General features: G+C 37.5%; 1 protein-coding gene and 1 long non-coding RNA gene across 3 annotated transcripts in view; one reads left to right on the top strand and one right to left on the bottom strand.

Moving 5' to 3' along the window:
* Positions 1-18456, bottom strand: part of LOC144899515 (uncharacterized) — a 91562-nt gene that overhangs the window by 32046 nt on the left and 41060 nt on the right. The window lies entirely within an intron of this gene.
* The window catches only part of angpt1 (angiopoietin 1), a 64478-nt gene that overhangs the window by 19488 nt on the left and 26534 nt on the right, over positions 1-18456 (top strand). The window contains exons 2-4 of the mRNA XM_058047655.2: positions 10687-10842; positions 10968-11089; positions 11494-11726. Coding sequence (XP_057903638.2) covers positions 10687-10842; positions 10968-11089; positions 11494-11726 — 511 coding nt within the window. The remainder of the gene's footprint in view (positions 1-10686; positions 10843-10967; positions 11090-11493; positions 11727-18456) is intronic.

The raw sequence follows: 18456 nt of genomic DNA, 5'->3' as shown, positions 1-18456 counted from the left end.
GCAAGCCTCACAGCTAGGAGACCCGAGTTCAAGTCCACCCTCGGCCATCTCTGTGTGGAGTTTGCATGTTCTCCCCGTGCATGCGTGGGTTTTCTCTGGGTACTCCGGTTTCCTCCCACATTCCAAAAACATGCTAGGTTAATTGGCGACTCCAAATTGTCCATAGGTATGAATGTGAGTGTGAATGGTTGTTTGTCTATATGTGCCCTGTGATTGGCTGGCCACCAGTCCAGGGTGTACCCCGCCTCTTGCCTGAAGACAGCTGGGATAGGCTCCAGCACGCTCACGACTCTCATGAGGATAAGCAGTAGAAAATGAATGAATGAATGATTCGTTTTTAGGAGAAGGCGATTCTGCAATGTCTGGTTCAAGAAGCTTATGAGTATCGTTATTGACGAGAAAACACGCCTTTCTATGACAAGTGGGTCGCACATATGCAAACATCGCTCATCGGTTCCCCAAGTGTATGTTGGTAAAAACCTGCAGTGCTCTCGACTCTAATTCCAAAAGTCTAGTCTTTGAGCCCAATGTTGGGTTGGATGAAACAGTTGGGTTACATAAATACAAATGAGGCATGAGTTGCATTTGAAAAAATCAGAAAAGCTGTTGCTCTCTGGTCTCATATTCATTTTTCATACCAAACTCAAATGTTTTCAGTCTCCAGCAAAAATAAAGGCAATGGCCTCACTGTTTGGGCACTGCACAGGCTAAGGAGCATCCTCAAGCAAAAATGATTCCTGGGTACCAGAACCTATAATATTTGGTGATGGAACTCATTGTGGGAGACCCAGAAGGAGAAAGTGATAAAACATTTAGTTCAAAGTGAAGATAGCGCCTTTTAGTTATTGTCCGCAACTACAAAGATGGTCAGTAAATCCTGGATTCCTAGCTAAATAGGATGTTAGGATGAAAATTAAACACAAATGTGACAGTGAAGGAAACAATCTCAGCGATTAAAGTTCCATTAATTTTGATTAGAGGAGACAGCCAGCTTGATAGATAGTGCTGCGGTGAACACACACACACATACACACACCGGAACGAGTTTCGGAGTGGTTTGAAGATAGCACAGAACCGGTTGGGTCACGACTGTGACCTTTTTCATCTATTTCTCAAACTTTTTTGGCAGAAGGATTGGCTGTTCACTTGAAGTAAGCATACCATCCGTGGGACGGTGGCTTTATTTTGCATATTATTCATAAGGGAAAGTGACATGAGCGATACAAGAAAGTCGTCATTAGGCACATTCCTGCCCAATGTGTCCCACAGGAAAGATTCCCGTCTCACATGTAAATCTTTCTTAAACATCCCCTCTCGCTATGAAAGGTTCTCCATGAAGAGTTTGTTTGGTTTCGGTTGCATTCCCATGTCTTGGGCTCTTCCTCTCTCATATGATCATACAAAGCACATAATTAATTGGAGTAATTACAGAGACTGTTTTGACATTGGAGAGCAATACTGTAAACCGGATCATATGAGAAAATATACTTAATATACTCGAAATGTTGATATTTATTTTTATTTATATTTATTATTACTTTGGCATGTATAGAATTGACCTGTATGTATTTTTGTATGTATAATTTATAACAAACATTCTTAATAATGTCCTGTCTAGACAGACGTTCATTACAGCAGGGAATTTATATACAAGATTCGGTCAGTGATGTAAACATATTTGCACTTTCGATGAAGACCCTACTGTACAAAACCATGTTACATACGTAGTTCATAATGCAAGCCACCCATTTAGCTGGGAATCAAACCCATGCCCACTACATGAAAGACAACAACATGCGCATAACTATGTTATGTAGCCTAACAAATTACTGTCATTAGCATGCAACATGTATAAATAAGTGGAAACTTGTTTGTGTTTTGATTATATTTGTGCCAAAAAATGTACCAAATTATATAAATATGTAGAAAATATCAATAACTCCGATCCTTCAGAGGTCCTTCAGAAGGTTACTAACTCCATCCCTGCCATTTGAGAAAACTAGTTGACGCCACTGGTGAAACTGAAATATGAAGATTTATGAAGCAAAACTGGAGGTAGCAGAGATAGAAGGTAGAAGGATGCTGAGGTTCTCATTGGGAGTGACCAGGATGGATAGGATCAGGAACTAGTAGTACATCAGAGGGACATTACATGTTAGAGACCTTGGAGATAAAGTCAGAGAGGCCAGACTGAGATGGTTGGGACATGTCCAGAAGAGAGATAGTGAATATATTGGATGAAGGATGCTAAGATTCTCATTGGGAGTGACCCGGATGGATAGGATCAGGAACTAGTAGTACATCAGAGGGACATTGGGAGGCCTTGGAGATGAAGTCAGAGAGGCTAGACTGAGATGGTTTGGACATGTCCAGAGGAGAGATAGTGAATATATTGGTAGAAGGATTCTGAGGTTCTCATTGGGAGTGACCAGGATGGATAGGATCAGGAAGGAGTACATCAGAGGGACATTACATGTTAGAGGCCTTGGAGATAAAGTCACAGAGGCTAGACTGAGATGGTTGGGACATGTCCAGAGGAGAGATAGTGAATATATTGGTAGAAGGATGTTGAGGTTCTCATTGGGAGTGACCAGGATGAATAGGATCAGGAACTAGTACATCAAAGGGACATTACATGTTAGAGGCTTTGGAGATAAAGTCACAGAGGCCAGAATGAGATGGTTGGGACATGTCCAGAGGAGAGATAGTGAATATATTGGTAGAAGGATGCTGAGGTTCTCATTGGGAGTGACCATGATGGATAGGATCATAGGGACATTACATATTAGAGGCCTTGGAGATAAAGTCACAGAGGCCAGACTGAGATGGTTGGGACATATCCAGAGGAGAGATAGTGAATATATTGGTAGAAGGATACTGGGGTTCTCATTGGGAGTGACCAGGATGGATAGGATCAGGAACGGGACATTACATGTTAGAGGCCTTGTAGATAAAGTCAGAGAAGCCAGACTGAGATGGTTGGAACATGTCCAGAGGAGAGATAGTGAATATATTGGTTTATATATTGGTAAATGGCTTTTTAATAGTAAAGGTTGCCGACCCCTGCATTATATAATACATAGAAAGCAAATTGCCACTGAACACTAAAGTTTAAATGAATGTGTCTTAACTTGAGTATGTCGGTTTTAGCGATTTGGAAATGAAGAAAATGTTATCAACACAGTTCAATCTGGACAAGGTGAAAAGGAGAAGAGAGATGAAGCACTGGGTTCTAAAGATTCCGTGTTTGTTTTTCCGGATGTTTATTGGCCTTTCTGGCTTAGAAGAGATAAGAAATTATCTAGACCACCCAGTTCTCTGCAGGCTTCTGTTTCTACCACCTATCATACCAAATAATCACCCCCCCCCTCCATTCCGGGGTCAAGTATAGGATACAAATTTGCTCACAAAGACATACGAGACATCTCCTGCATTTTTATTTTTATATTTATGTTGCCCCTGTTGGCGTTTTATGAAACCAAAAAAAAAAAATGTGCTTGAGTCACTGCGTCAAAAAAGGCCACTGGGGTCAAAAGGTCATAAAAGTCAACCGAGAGTTCAGACAAAGTTGTTACTCACCTAATCTTGACAGAAAGCCTTAAGAATGGCTTTAAAAACAAACAGTAATGAAAAGTGTTACTTCCAGGCCCAGCGTACACCAAAAGGGTGTCAAATTCACCTTTTTTTTTTTTTTTTTACTCCCGGTGAGCAATAACAGGGCACGGGTATCTGCAGGGTCTGGTGGCCCCTTCAGTAGATGGTTATGGTTTATTTGTTTTCAGACTGAGGAACATTAACATATTTGGACTTGCATAATTCAACCTTTAACAGTCCATGATGGGAGTTGGGTCTTTGTCGCAATTTGTTTGTCAACTTTGAGGTGAATTTGGGATCATTAAATCGATCATTATGTGTTATATTCTTTGAATATGAAAAGGAGAGAAAATAATGCCCAGCGATTGTGAGGTTTTACTATATTTTCGTGGAAAACTCTTTTGAACGCATATTGTTTTAATAGCATTTTATTTTTAAAGCGGTCTGCACGGCGGTCGAGTGGTTAGCGCGCAGATCTCAAAGCTAGGAGACCGGAGTTCAATTGTGACTTGATTGTGACTCATTTTTGACTTTATCTCCAAGGCCTCAAGGCTTGATCCTATCCATCCTGGTCACTCCCAATGAGAGCCTCTGCATCCTCATCTCTGCTACCTCCAGTTCTGCTGCTTGTCTTTTTGTTTTTGACAAAAGATGCGGCTGCACGGCGGTCGAGTGGTTCTCATGCAGACCTCACAGCGAGGAGACCAGCGTTCAATTCCACCCTCGGCCATCTCTGTGTTTGCATGTTCTCCCCGTGCACATTTCAAAAACATGCTAGGTTAATTAGCGACTCCAAATTGTTCATAGGTATGAATGTGAGTGTGAATGGTTGTTTGTCTATATGTGCCCTGTGATTGGCTGGTGATGACCAGTCCGGGGTGTACCCCGCCTCTCACTCAAAGACAGCTGGGATAGGCTCCAGCACCCCCGCAACCCTTGTGAGGAAAAGCAGTAGAAAATGAATGAACGGATTATTTTAAAGTGTTCACTGCATAATGTGGTGTAAACCAAAAATAATAGGACTGTAAAAGTGAATATAGGGGTGTTATTTCATGTCTACAGGACTCTAATAATGGTAAAAAACATATTTAGAAAGTCATGAACATATTTTCTGTGCTCTAACTCAGAAACTATTCCCTTTATTACTATTGAATATTTTCAAATTAACAGCAAGGGGGCGACTATACTGCTATGCAACCTCAACACAGACTACTCTAAACAATATCAGTTTCTATTGTTGTGTCCCTTCAGGCATAAAGTGATAAACAACTGCATTAATGTTTAAACAACACAACGAAATGGGACAAGATGTATATCTAAATTCTTCATGATATTAATAAGCCCGGGAATGTGAGGTCACTTCCAGCTTCACGGTTTGTACAGGAGAATAACAAACCAGGATGGAAGGACTTTTGAGATGTATAAGTGGAATAAAAAACAAAAACGTTCCAGAACACCAGAAATATTAACATTGTTATAAAAACAGCTCAACAAACATGGGAAAATGGAAAGACCGTATGGCGTGGGAGGTGACTGTTCATTAATTATACCCATGAGGTAAGGTAGGGAATTTCCAGAATCTGAAAAAGATGAGACAGGAATGTCAACAAAAATGGAATTTGCTAATTGGTAGCGTGAGGATTTTCACCTTTCAAACTGTAATCTTAATAGAGAAAAGCAGTGGGCTGAGTCGGATAAGGAGCTCAGAGGAGCCATAAGTGATACTGTACCCCAACTGAATGGATGTTGCATAACTGCTGTTGGGTTGTGGAATCCAAATCTAGTCCTAATTGTTTATCGTAACGGGACGGTGTGCATGCATTTTCTTGGAACCTACTATAACATCGATAACATCATCAGTAGCTTTTCAGTCACTTTTCATGCATTCATCCATTTATGAACCACCGTTATACCCGTAAATGTAATAACTGGCCACAAACGTAATAAACCACAAACGTAATAATACAAATCTGCAGCTTTGAATGTAATAATCCCGCAAATGTAATAAATTTCCCACAAACATAATAAAATTTGCCCACTGTAAACATAATACTGAATTTCCTGGAAATGAAATAACTACTACATTTGCAGGAAATTATTATTATTATTATTTTGTTTGTGGGCGTACATGTGCATTTTAGTTTTATTGTTATTGTATGTGTGATTTTGTGTGTATATGGGAAAAAAATTATCAAAAGAAATAATAAAATATAATAATAATAATAATAGTAATAATAATTGTATTAAAACAATTGCAATTATCACAATTATGTTATCTTTTTTAATTTAAAAAAATTATAATTTAATAATTAAAGATTCCTTTAATGTATTTAAATTATACTGTTTGAATAATATTTTTTCCACAAAAAAAAGAAATTAAAAATGTAAAAATAAAATAAAATAAAACCTTAAACTGTATTATGGAAAGCAGGAAGTGAACAAATGTAACAGTTACCGATTGTAAAAGTACCAGCTGGAGGTGTAAGATTTAATAAGCTTTGCTTCTTCCTACTCCTTTTGGACATGTGGAACTGTGAACTGATTATGTGATGCATTCAATTGTAATCTGATGCATGTTCAAATGAAATTAAATGAAATTACCATTACCAATTATCTTGTTAAAATCCTCAAAATGACATCTACACCTTCTCCCTCATTAAAAGAAGAAAGAACAAACAACAAGAACAACCACAAAGATCATTATTTTGTCTCATATTACATTTGGGGGAAGTTATTACTTTTACAGTTTTTCACTTTCCTACATATGTAATAAAATTCAGTATTACAGTTGCAGTAGGCACATTTTATTACGTTTGTGGGTGTAACAAACCACAAATTACACAAATTTGTGCATTGTCACTTTTTATAGATCTGATTATTTTTGTCCGTTTTGGTTTACGGTCACTTTGAATCAGATTTCCACGCACATCTACCCCAGATCTACCATTTCCCAGCTCCCACAGTTGTCTCTAAGAACCACCTCTGCTGCCGTTTCAAAAAGAGATCAAGATCCCCTTTTGAGAGAGACACTCCACTAAAAGGAAAATGTCAAAAAAATGGTAAACATTCACAGTTTTAGAAGAGAAAGAGCCAGATTCTGCCACGATAATGTACAGCATATGTATGGTGAAGATCACCCATCCTTACCATATACACTCTATAGAACAACCAGTAACCCAAACACTTGTCCTCTTGTGTGATGGACAACCTCTTTGCTGTTAAAATCTTGGCTCTTTGGATCTTGACATTTGCTTTTATGTTCCGCAGGTTGTTATTTATATTCTGGATAGCCCGAAGACGTTGTCTTGCATGGTTTGCCAGCCAACTGTACCTCATAAAAAAGTGTAGATAGAATAGAATATTTATACTACAGTGCACTGTTTAGCTGTCAAGTTGCATCATTCCCTGTGAAGTCACATAAGTCCATATGAAACAAGCTTAAGACGTAGTAGGTGTAAAGTAGCACTTAGGGAAATATAAACATGACCCTTGCAATGATTTTTGAAGAAGCAGAACCAGAATTTGGAAGTTTCCGATGGTTATTGCACCTTCTGGAATGTCTCTTCTTGTTATTAAAGTACCAAATGTATTTCTTTTCTTATGCGAGTGATTTTTTATGTGAATTCCTCTTTTGCAAATTGTCAATTCAATGCTGTCAAAGTCAAAGCTTTCAATGCTTGTACTCGAGAGATCCTAAGAAATACTCATTTTCTGGTATGACCGAGTTAAACTATGGTGTTAGCTCGTTATCTTAACACAAGGGGTCGGCAACCTTTACTATCAAAATAGCCATTTTAAAAACAGGATTGAATCATTTAAAAAAAAGGATGAAGCCTCCAAATAAATTCTGCTCAGGCAAAAAATCATCCTAAGATCTTATGTAAATGGTAATGGTTTTATTTCATTTGAACATGCATCAGATTACAATTGAACGCATTCCACATGTCCAAAAGGAGTAGGAAGAAGCAAAGCTTATTAAATCCTACCCTCCCATCTGTTACATTTATTCACTGTCTTTCTAATATAATTTAAGTTATAATTGAATAATAATAATTATAATGACAATAATAATGACACTGATAATAACAACAACAACAATAACTACTACTACTATAATAATAATAATAATTATTATTATTATTATTATTATTATTATTATTAGTAGTAGTAGTAGTAGTAGTAGTAGTAGTAGTAGTAGTAATAGTAGTAGTAGTAGTAATTGTTGTATAATAATAATGTTGTTGTATAATAATAATAATAATATTAATAATAATAATAATAACTACTACTACTACTACTACTACTAATAATAATAATTATTATTATTATTATTAGTAGTAGTAGTAGTAGTAGTAGTTGTAGAAGTATTACTATTATTATTATTATATTATAATACTAATTATTATTATTATTATTATTATTAAATAATAGTATAATTTTACGTTTAATTTTTTTTTGTTTTTTTATTTATTTTTTGTCAGTTCACAGTTCCACATGTCCAAAAGGAGTAGGAAGAAGCAAAAGCTTATTAAATCCTACCCCTCCATCTGGTACTTTTACAATCAGTAACTGTTACATTTGTTCACTTCCTGCTTTCATAATACAGTTTGTTTAGGTTTTTTTTTTTGTTGTTTCAAGAGTCTTGAACCAGTGCTATATATATCACAATACTGACACTTACTACGGTATCCATTATGTCATTGGATGGTCATATCATCTTGTACTTCGGTACGTGACAAAAAAAAAAAAACTTAAAAAAACTTTTTTAAAAAAAAGGTAAAAAAAAACTTTAAAAAAAGGTAAACTTTTTTTAAAAGTTTAAAAAAAACTTAAACTGTATTAGGAAAGCAGGAAGTGAACAAATGTAACAGTTACTGATTGTAATACGTGCATATGTAGAAATTATACTACCAGTCTTAAATTCTACTATATTTGTATCCCAACAAGATCCAAATGATCACATATAACAAAATATACATGATACTCTGTTCAGTACTTTGTACAGTTGACCTTCAAGCCTTATTATGAAGATGCAAACTTCAATCAAAAATGTTATCTCCAGTTGCAAAAAACTGCAAAAAGTCAAGTACCAAGTGAACAAAAGCAATACCAATAAGAGGTTGTATCCATAAACTTTTTTTTGGCCTGTAGCGATCTCCATTTACTGCCAATGACCAAGTACTAAGACAGTAGCTGAGGTTAAAAACCATATAAAGAAACCATCACCCACACAGGCCTATTTTATGTATTTTATGGCCTCCAAAGTGGAATATTTGGGTGACTGGGTGTGTCCGTGTAATTCCCATTTCTCCTTGGTACTTTTCTTTTTATTACCGCCATAACATTCAGCCAAGAGTCTGTCACGTATCCTAAAAGAAACCTACCAAAGCGCCGTTTAACTCCTTTCAGTACCTTTTTCCTCGCTTAGTGACTTTATAATACTTTGTGTGGTCCTGAGCAGATGGATAAACCTCTAGTGTAAAACTGCTGTTTTAGTTTTGAACTGAGATTTTCAAACAACCTACACCATCCGCAGAGTTCAATGGTTTTACATTTCTTGATGGGCTGAAATCATTTTCCAAACAAAGTAATGCTATATGCTTCGCTATCATGCAATGTAATCCGACCTTACAAGAACTGTGATTTTCAATCAGTTTCCTTGTCTGTTTCTCGGCCAAGACCAATGTGGACTCTTAGCTAATATCACCTTAAGGTAAATAAGTTAGAGAAAGTGTCTGAAATCATGACTTTTGCATCTTGGCCAAGTGAGGATATTACATCGGAAAAGTTAATGCAACTGCATGTTTTAGTTGGACAGCAAACCTTTGCATAGCTGTTCCGAAATGACCATTCGTTTTCACGGAGAGGCAACAGCAGCCTATCGTGGTGTGACTTAGGGTGAGAGGCACGGTAAACCCTGGTCAACTCTACCCAGAGGGACATTTTACTGCTCAAAGGTTGCTCTTCTACGGCTCAGAAGACACTTTTGGGATTCTCATTTCAGCCTCATTTTGGTTTGTATTTAGTATAAACATTTTTTCAAATGTTTCTCCTAATAATAGGGTTGGGCATATGGACACAGTGCCACTGAAGAAAAGACAGGAAACAGAACTGAATGTAGCAGAGATGAGGATGCAGAGGTTCCCATTGGGAGTGACCAGGATGGATAGGATCAGGATCAAATCCATCAGAGGGACATTACATGTTAGAGACCTTGGAGATAAAGTCAGAGAGGCCAGACTGAGGTGGTTGGGACATGTTCAGAGAAAAGATATGGAATATATTGGTAGAAGGATGCTGAGGTTCTCACTGGGAGTGACCAGGATGGATATGATCAGGAACGAATCCATCAGAGGGACATTACATGTTAGAGACCTTGATCAGAGAGGCCAGACTGAGATGGTTGGGACATGTCCAGAGGAGAGATAGTGAATATATTGGTAGAAGGATGCTGAGGTTCTCATTGGGAGTGACCAGGATGGATATGATCAGGCCTTGAGTCCTTGGAGATAAAGTTAGAGAGGCCACACTGAGATGGTTGGGACATGTTCAGAGGAGAGATATGGAATATATTGGTAGAAGGATGCTGAGGTTCTCATTGGGAGTGACCAGGATGGATAGGATCAGGAACGAATCCATCAGAGGGACATTACATGTTAGAGAGCTTCGTCAGAAAGGCCAGACTGAGATGGTTGGGACATGTTCAGAGGAGAGATAGTGAATATATTGGTAGAAGGATGCTGAGGTTCTTATTGGGAGTGACCAGGATGGATAGGATCAGGCCTTGAGTCCTTGGAGATAAAGTCAGAGAGGCCAGACTGAGATGGTTGGGACATGACATATCCAGAGGAGAGATTGTGAATATATTGGTAGAAGGATGCTGAGTTTCTCATTGGGAGTGACCATGATGGATAGGATCAGGAACTAGTACATCATTTATACCGATATAAGTCATTTTCTTATCATTGGAAGACTCTATACCTGCATATAAAAAATATATAAATGTTTCTATGATGATCTTTACTCCAATTTTAATATGTCTTCTGTCTTCTGTCTTTTGTCTTCTTCTGTCTTTCTTCTTTATTCATCTAGATTGAGAATTACATCAAAGAGCGCATGAAAACAGAGATGGTTCAACTGCAACAGAGTGCGGTGCACAACACCACGGCAGCCATGTTGGAAATGGGCAGCAACCTTCTGTCTCAAACTGCGGAACAGACGCGGAAGCTGACTGATGTTGAGACGCAAGTAAGAGTTCAGGAAATTACATGCATGCAAAAAAAAAACAAAATAATAAAAAAAAATTGTGATGAAGACTATTTGGCCTAATTTTGCGAAGTGATGGATTGGAGATTTGTGTGTGTGTGTGTCAGGTTTTAAATCAAACATCAAGGCTTGAGATTCAACTTCTGGAAAATTCTCTCTCCACCAACAAGTTGGAGAAGCAGTTAATGGTCCAGACCAACGAGATCAACAAACTCCATGACAAAAACAGGTAAACGATCACCAAAAATAAGCAGAAACTGAAATAAATAATAATAATAATATGAGCTTTCTATGCTCTCTACAGTGGAAGACTTTTTTTCCTAACCAAATAATAACGTTGGCAGGGATATTTTCATACTTCAGAATCATGTTCATAAAAGGAATTGGCCCTAAGGGGTTATTTAACAGATTACGTAACATAACCATGACTGCAGTCATCCTGTATGAAATACAGTATATCAAATAATACACTATGTCAAAGTCGGTGATCTTAACGGGAAATGGCATTTTTTTTGGGGGGGGGGGCAGGAAATGTCATTTTCCAGAAGATTATTTCATGATTCATTTACTAACCAACTTTGTACTACTACTTTGTACAAATGTCTTAAGACTTTCCCCTCTGTTTCCCCACAGCCTCCTAGAGCAGAAGATGTTAGAAATGGAAACAAAGCACCAAGAAGAGTTAGAAACACTGAAACAGGAAAAAGGGAGCCTCCAGGTCCTGGTAGGGAGGCAGAGCGGCGTTATCAAGGAGCTAGAGGTCCAACTGAACAGGGCCACGGGAAACAGCACTGCTCTACAAAGACAGCAGCAGGAGATGATGGATACCGTCCATAACCTACTCAACCTTTGCTCCAAAGATGGAGGTAGGTGGAAATTAGAGCTTAGTCAATGTCGGTGTTGGTACAGTGGTTAGCGCGCAGGCCACACAGCTAGGAGACCCAGGTTTGATTCCCATGTGTGGAGTTTGCCTGTTCCTCCCACATTCCAAAAACATGCTAGGTTAATTGGCGACTCCAAATTGTCCATAGGTATGAATGTGAGTGTGAATGGTTGTTTGTCTATATGTGCCCTGTGATTGGCTGGCCGCCAGTCCAGGGTGTACCCCGCCTCTCGCCCCCGAAGACAGCTGGGATAGGCTCCAGCACCCCTCATGAGGAAAAGCGGTAGAAATTAATGAATAATTTGTTATTAATTTATGGACAATGTCCACTTTACATACTATATTTATTTTATTTACTGTGTTTATTTTATATTTTATATTTTCAAGCTAGTATTTAACTGTCTTATAAATATTAGCAACAAAGGATATTCTTATTTACAATATTTTATATGTTCTAGAACAGCGGCACGGCGGTTGAGTGGTTAGCATGCAGACCAAAATTTGTTGCTGAACCGAAATGCTTGCATTGGTATTTGTATTGTATATTTCTTACCTTCCCTTTGAGTGTTACATTGCTATGGGAAACGCAATAATCGTGGCTGGGTCTGAAACCACGAATGCTTTGGTTAGGCACTTATTTTTTTTTGTCTTAGGAAATCCTTATGAAAGACCTTTTTAGCAGTTTTATATCTGCAGACTGAGACCAGGAAGAAATTAAAATAGCTGTTGTTGTTTTCATTTTAAACTTGCATCGGTATTTGTATTGTATATTTCTTACCTTCCCTTTGAGTGTTACGTTGCTATGGGAAACGCAATAATCGTGGCCGGGTCTGAAACCACGGATGCTTTGGTTAGGCACTATTTTTTTTTTTTTTTTGTCTTAGGAAATCCTTATGGAAGACCTTTTTAGCAGTTCTATATCTGCAGACTGAGACCAGGAGAAATTAAAATAGCTGTTGTTGTTTTCATTTTAGACTTGCATTGGTATTTGTATTGTATATTTCTTACCTTCCCTTTGAGTGTTACGTTGCTATGGGAAACGCAATAATCGTGGCCGGGTCTGAAACCACGGATGCTTTGGTTAGGCACTAATTTTTTTTTTTGTCTTAGGAAATCCTAATGAAAGACCTTTTTAGCAGTTTTATATCTGCAGACTGAGACCATGCGTATATTCCGAGCATTCTATCACACTAACGAAAGAATCCTGGGTTTTCCTGGCTTGCACTACGACTCTTGTTTATGTTTCAACAGATGACAGCAATTGCCTGTTATCTCTCGGTATGTGATAAACTGATTTGTGATGAGCGTAACCACGTCCATTGATCCTCGCCAGACCACAACGTGAGAGGAAAAGCTGTTGGATCGTCTTGTGTAAATCTTGAACTCATGTACAGCTAAGCTGTTTTGAAATTCTTTCTTCCTCTAGGTAGATGTTCCAGCTTTTAACAACATTGATTTTCCGAGCCTCCCCTGAAAGTATGATGACACCATTCAGTAAATCTCACCCTGTTGTAGGAAACACAGGGAAACACCGGCGATTAAATTGTGAAGCAATGAAAGCGACACCAAGCAAGAAATGTGGTTCTTGTTTGAACCTGGCTGCTTCTGTTAGAGGCTTAATGCCGTTCATAAACCAGCGTGATACTCCATTTGCGACGAATGCTTTTTGAGCTTTATTTATAAAACATCTGTGCACACTTACTGAAAGAAATGTCAAACAGAATGCCATTTATAAAGGCATCGGTTAATTGCAGTATTTTCCATTGAGCCCAACACGGCTTAACCGGTATGACAGTCAGAGATTAGCCACGTATACATGGACCCAAATATTCCAATTCTATTCGGGTTATTTGCTCAAATGGAAAAAATGTATACACCTCATTCCGAAAAAAAAGTGCCAATCCGAATGAATATATAATCAGATTCCCAGGGGTGGAATATTCCTTTCCCCAATCCAATTGAGGTATCTTGTACCCGCTCAATCGGAAAGTTGTCAGACTGAGTTCTTTTTCTTCTTCTGTTGTTTATTGGCGGTTGGCAAGCAGCTTTCGTGTGCATTAGCGCCATCTGTGGAACAGAATCTAAACCCTTCTATACGCCATTCACAAGTCCAGTTTTATTCAAAAAATAAAATACATATCTATATAAAACATGTGCTGAGCTTAATTATTAAAATATTAGCAAGATTGAACTTTATCTTTTCCTGTTCCCGGGTAGCGTTCTTTCAGCGAATGCTGAGATATGACGTAACACGCAGCTCCGGACGTTCTTCCATTTAAAAAAATGGAGGCGAGCAATCGGCACTGGACTGCTGCGGAAAGTTTGCTTTTGATTCAAACTAAATTTCAAGACTGGACGAAGGGAAAACTGGGAATACGGAGTTATTCCAACAAGTGAAAGAAAAACTGGAGGAAGTCGGTATCACATGATGTTGGTGTTTACGCTTTACTGGGCATGCCCCATTGACTATTCTGGTTGATTATAGCGCCGCATGTAGACACACCATTGGAATATTCCTTTCCATGTATACCATTGCTTTCGGAAAGGTTTAGATTCGGTTCCACAGATGGCGCTAATGCACACGAAAGCTGCTTGCCAACCGCCAATAAACAGCAGAAGAAAAACACCACAAAGAAGAACCCTGACAACGTTCCGATTGAGCGGGTACAAGATACCTCAATCGGATTGGGGAAAAGGAATATTCCACCCCTGTGAATCCGATTATATATTCATTCGGATTGACACTTTTCTTTCGGAATGAGGTGTATACAAAGGTTACATTCTTTGAGCAAATAACCCAAATGGAATTGGAATATTTTGGTCCATGTATACGTGGCTAATGTGGGCATTGTCGCATTGGCCCAACTTCCTTTTTCCATTTGAGCATTTCCTGCAGAAGTACTCAGAGATCTTCACGCTTCTCTTTCAAATGTTTCAACACAAACAACGATGGAGTCACGAGTGAATAGCTGTCGCACATGATTAATATGCCTTTCTCGCTTTAGTCATTTTAATGGACCATGCAATAAAAGGTCACAGGTGTACTGACCTCACTTGTAATCCATCTGTTTAGTTCTTGATTTATGCATGCTACATATAATTACCACAGGCCTTCGGAGACCATGCTGGCTTGGCTGTTGAAAATGTATTAGCTCAGCCTCTTAGAGTAGATCCAAATACAACACATGCACAAATTGGTTTACTGGCTCTGTCAAGTTCAATGCATTACGTTCTGTCACGTTCAATGACTTTGATTAAGTTTGCATCTGAAGTATCATGTTGGAATAAGGTGACCAAATGTACTGTTTTTCGTAGGATATGTACTAGTTTTAATACTTTTGTATTCGGGAACTCGGCTTCATGTGATGTAATGCCATAATTTTTGAATTATTGTAGCCAAAAAGCTGCAGAAAGTCCCAAAAAAAAAAAATCCCCTGATATTTGGTCAGTTGAAGACTCATAAAATCGGGGACATCTTGCACAATTGGTGGTTTAAATTCTTGTTACTTTGAATTTTTTTGTCCAAAATACCAACAACAAAAACTGTTAGCATTAGCATTTCCATGCCGGCTTTTCAACGTCATTCATTCATTTTCTACCGTTTTTTCCTCAGCTGTCTTCGGGCGAGAGGCGGAGTACACCCTGGACTGGTTGCCAGCCAATCACAGGGCACATATAGACAAACAACCATTCACACTCACATTCATACCTATGGACAATTTGGAGTCGCTAATTAAGCTAGCATGTTTTTGGAATGTGGGAGGAAACCGGAGTACCCGGAGAAAACCCACGCACGGGGAGAACATGCAAACTCCACACATAGATGGCCGAGGGTGGAAATCGAACCCTGGTCCTCCTAGCTGTGAGGTCTGCATGCTAACCACTAGACCGCCGTGCCGCCTTTTCAACGTCATTTCTTTGTCAATTGCGTTCTATCTGTAAAGAACAATTCAGCTATTGTGTCTCCCAGTATTTTCCATCAGTCATATGTATGTGTTGTGCAACTCTAATAACTTTCAGTATCTCATTACTGAACCAAGTGTCCTGGTTTTTAAACATCAAAATGCGGTCACTATGTTAGACTCCATCGTGGTGATGATAGTGGCAGTCTTAACTGGAAGACTTCCCCTGTGGCTGCTTGCCGCTGCGTGGTGGGTCCTTCCCCTCCACCGTGGTGCTGTTGAAGGTTGAGGCGGGTGTGCAGGTCAAAGGTCGCGCTCCTTTGCTAACCCTAGTCTGAATAAGTCAAACTGTAATAGTTCCTCAGGGATGCCCTGTCCGACTGTGGCGACAGGATCGGAGGATTTCACTGATCATTTGACACACTGGAGTTGCATTTAAGGAAAGTCAGGAAGTTAATTTTTTAAATATCATTAGCTTATTGTCGTTTTGAGAACTGGATCAGTGGAGTTAATATTTCATGCTAGCAAGTATACTGTTAGCATGTTAGTCAGAAAAGTAAGCTGAAGAATGCTGACCTCTGCCAGTGTTAATCTCCAGTCTTTTTATGACTTAGAAGGTCACTTCCTGTTTCATTAAGCATAATGAACAGATGGACCGTACTATCACGAGGGCAAATATTCTTGTTTACACAACATTGAAACCCTGATGCCGCAGGGACTCGAGACGGGCACTAACTAAGAAGCTAGCAAGCTAAAAAGTCAGCTAAAACAACTACCACTTCCACACGGGATGGGAGGATAATCATGTCAGACATGCCATGACTGACTTCATGACTTTATGCGGTGTGAAGGTAATGCCATGTAATAATATTTTACTAATATTTTACTCTAACAGTCCACTGTATTTGTGCGAGATGCGACAGTACCCCACCCCTAAGCTTTAAACCTGCTATCCGAAAAAATAACTGCTGTGAACAAAAGTCCTTAAAACAACAAATGGCGGTTTAAAAGTTCTGTATGTTGCCAAGGCGTGATTACATATGCCAGTTGCTGAAGACGGGATTTACGAGACTGTGTTTTTTTCCGGTGCAAGCTGCTAAAGAAAAGTAGGAAATTATGTTTTTGAAAATACTTCATCCTTACATCAATATATTGACGTGAATCGGTCAACTACGTAAGAAATTGCAATAATAATATGCTGAATCATGTCTGCTCATTATTGAGAGGGGGGGGGGGGGGGTCGCCGTTTTCATTTTTCACAACACTGAGCCTATATAATGTTCTTCCCAATCATCCATGTATAACTTTTCCATATGTGTTTTTTTTCCAATATTGCAGTGCAAACAGATATTTTTGATGTGGCTAGATGAAGCAATTTGTTTGAATTGTATTCATTACCCAAAGCTCATTAGGGTGCAATGAGCCGCACACTGCCATTAAAAGTAATTGACCACAGCTTTGGAACACTTTAAAAAAAAAAAAAAAAGCTTTCTGGCTGCTAAATAAGAATTTGTTTTACAGTTTTCTGTTATCTCATTGAATTAGCGTTATCCATCATTTTTACTGCTTTGTACTTAGAAGGAAAGAGGACAATTTATGCTGAGACGTGAAAAGTATATAGTACTTATTATTTCACATCATTGTCACAAATTAAACTGGATGTATCCCTGACAAAACTTTACAACTATGTTTAAAAGTTCAGTCAAACTCATTTGACAAATAAATATGACATGTTTTATTATATTATTATGAGTTATCACAGTTATTTTGCATAGCTTTTTTTTGCATAGTTATTTCACTTAATATTTGTAGTTGCTTTAATTACTTTTTTACATTATTTACATTACATAATGTAAATGATGCCATTGTTTATTTATTCTGCACAAACTGTGTGATTAATTATTGACCTTTTTTCCAGCATTTTTAGGGTATTTTATGGGTATTTACAGTATATTATTATTATATTATTATAATTATATAATTATTATTATAATATATATTTGGAATTTGTTAAGCATATAAATTGGGTAACATTATCTCTAAATAAAGAAAAACATCAATAAAATATTTAAAAACATACGATTGAATTCTGATTTTTTTTAGATTAAAAAAATTTGGTTATTAATTATTGACCTTTTTCCAGCACTTTAGGGTATTTTAAGGGTATTTACTTTATATTACTATTATTATTTTATTATTAAAATTATATTATTATTATTATTATTATTAATATTTATTTGGAATTTGTTAAGCATATAAATTGGGTAACATTATCTCCTAAATTAAAAAAAAACAACAATAAAAATATATTTTTTAAATGTGATTAAATTGTGATTTTTTTAGACGAAAAAATGGTTATTAATTATTAACCTTTTTTCCAGCACATTTAGGGTATTTACAGTAAATTATTATTATTATTATATTATTATAACTATATATTATTAATATTTTTTTAATTTGTTAAGCATATAAATTGGATAACATTATCTTCTAAAAAAACAACAATAAAAATATTTTAAAACATACAATTAAATTGTGATTTTTTTTTAGATTAAAAACATTTATTTATTTTAGAAGTTTATGTAAATTGCAGATATTTCCACTAATAATATTGAAAAAAATGCTACCATTCTTTTTTTTTTTTTAACACTTCGAATAGTACCAACATCTTTTTATCATGCTTTTCATGCATTAAACTTCACTGGGTCATGTCCTGGATCTCTTCTGTACTTGAAGACTGATTGTGCTCACATGGGAACAGTGATTTCTATTGCAGTCCATTTCGCTCAAATTTTCACTCCTCAGTTCCAG

The sequence above is a fragment of the Doryrhamphus excisus genome, linkage group LG7 (assembly GCF_037039965.1).
Source record: "Doryrhamphus excisus strain RoL-2023G ecotype Guam linkage group LG7, RoL_Dexc_Guam_v1.1, whole genome shotgun sequence".
Classification (NCBI taxonomy): Eukaryota; Metazoa; Chordata; class Actinopteri; order Syngnathiformes; family Syngnathidae; genus Doryrhamphus; species Doryrhamphus excisus.
The sequence above is the reverse complement of the archived record's forward strand: the minus strand, read 5'-3'. Positions and strand labels throughout refer to the sequence as shown.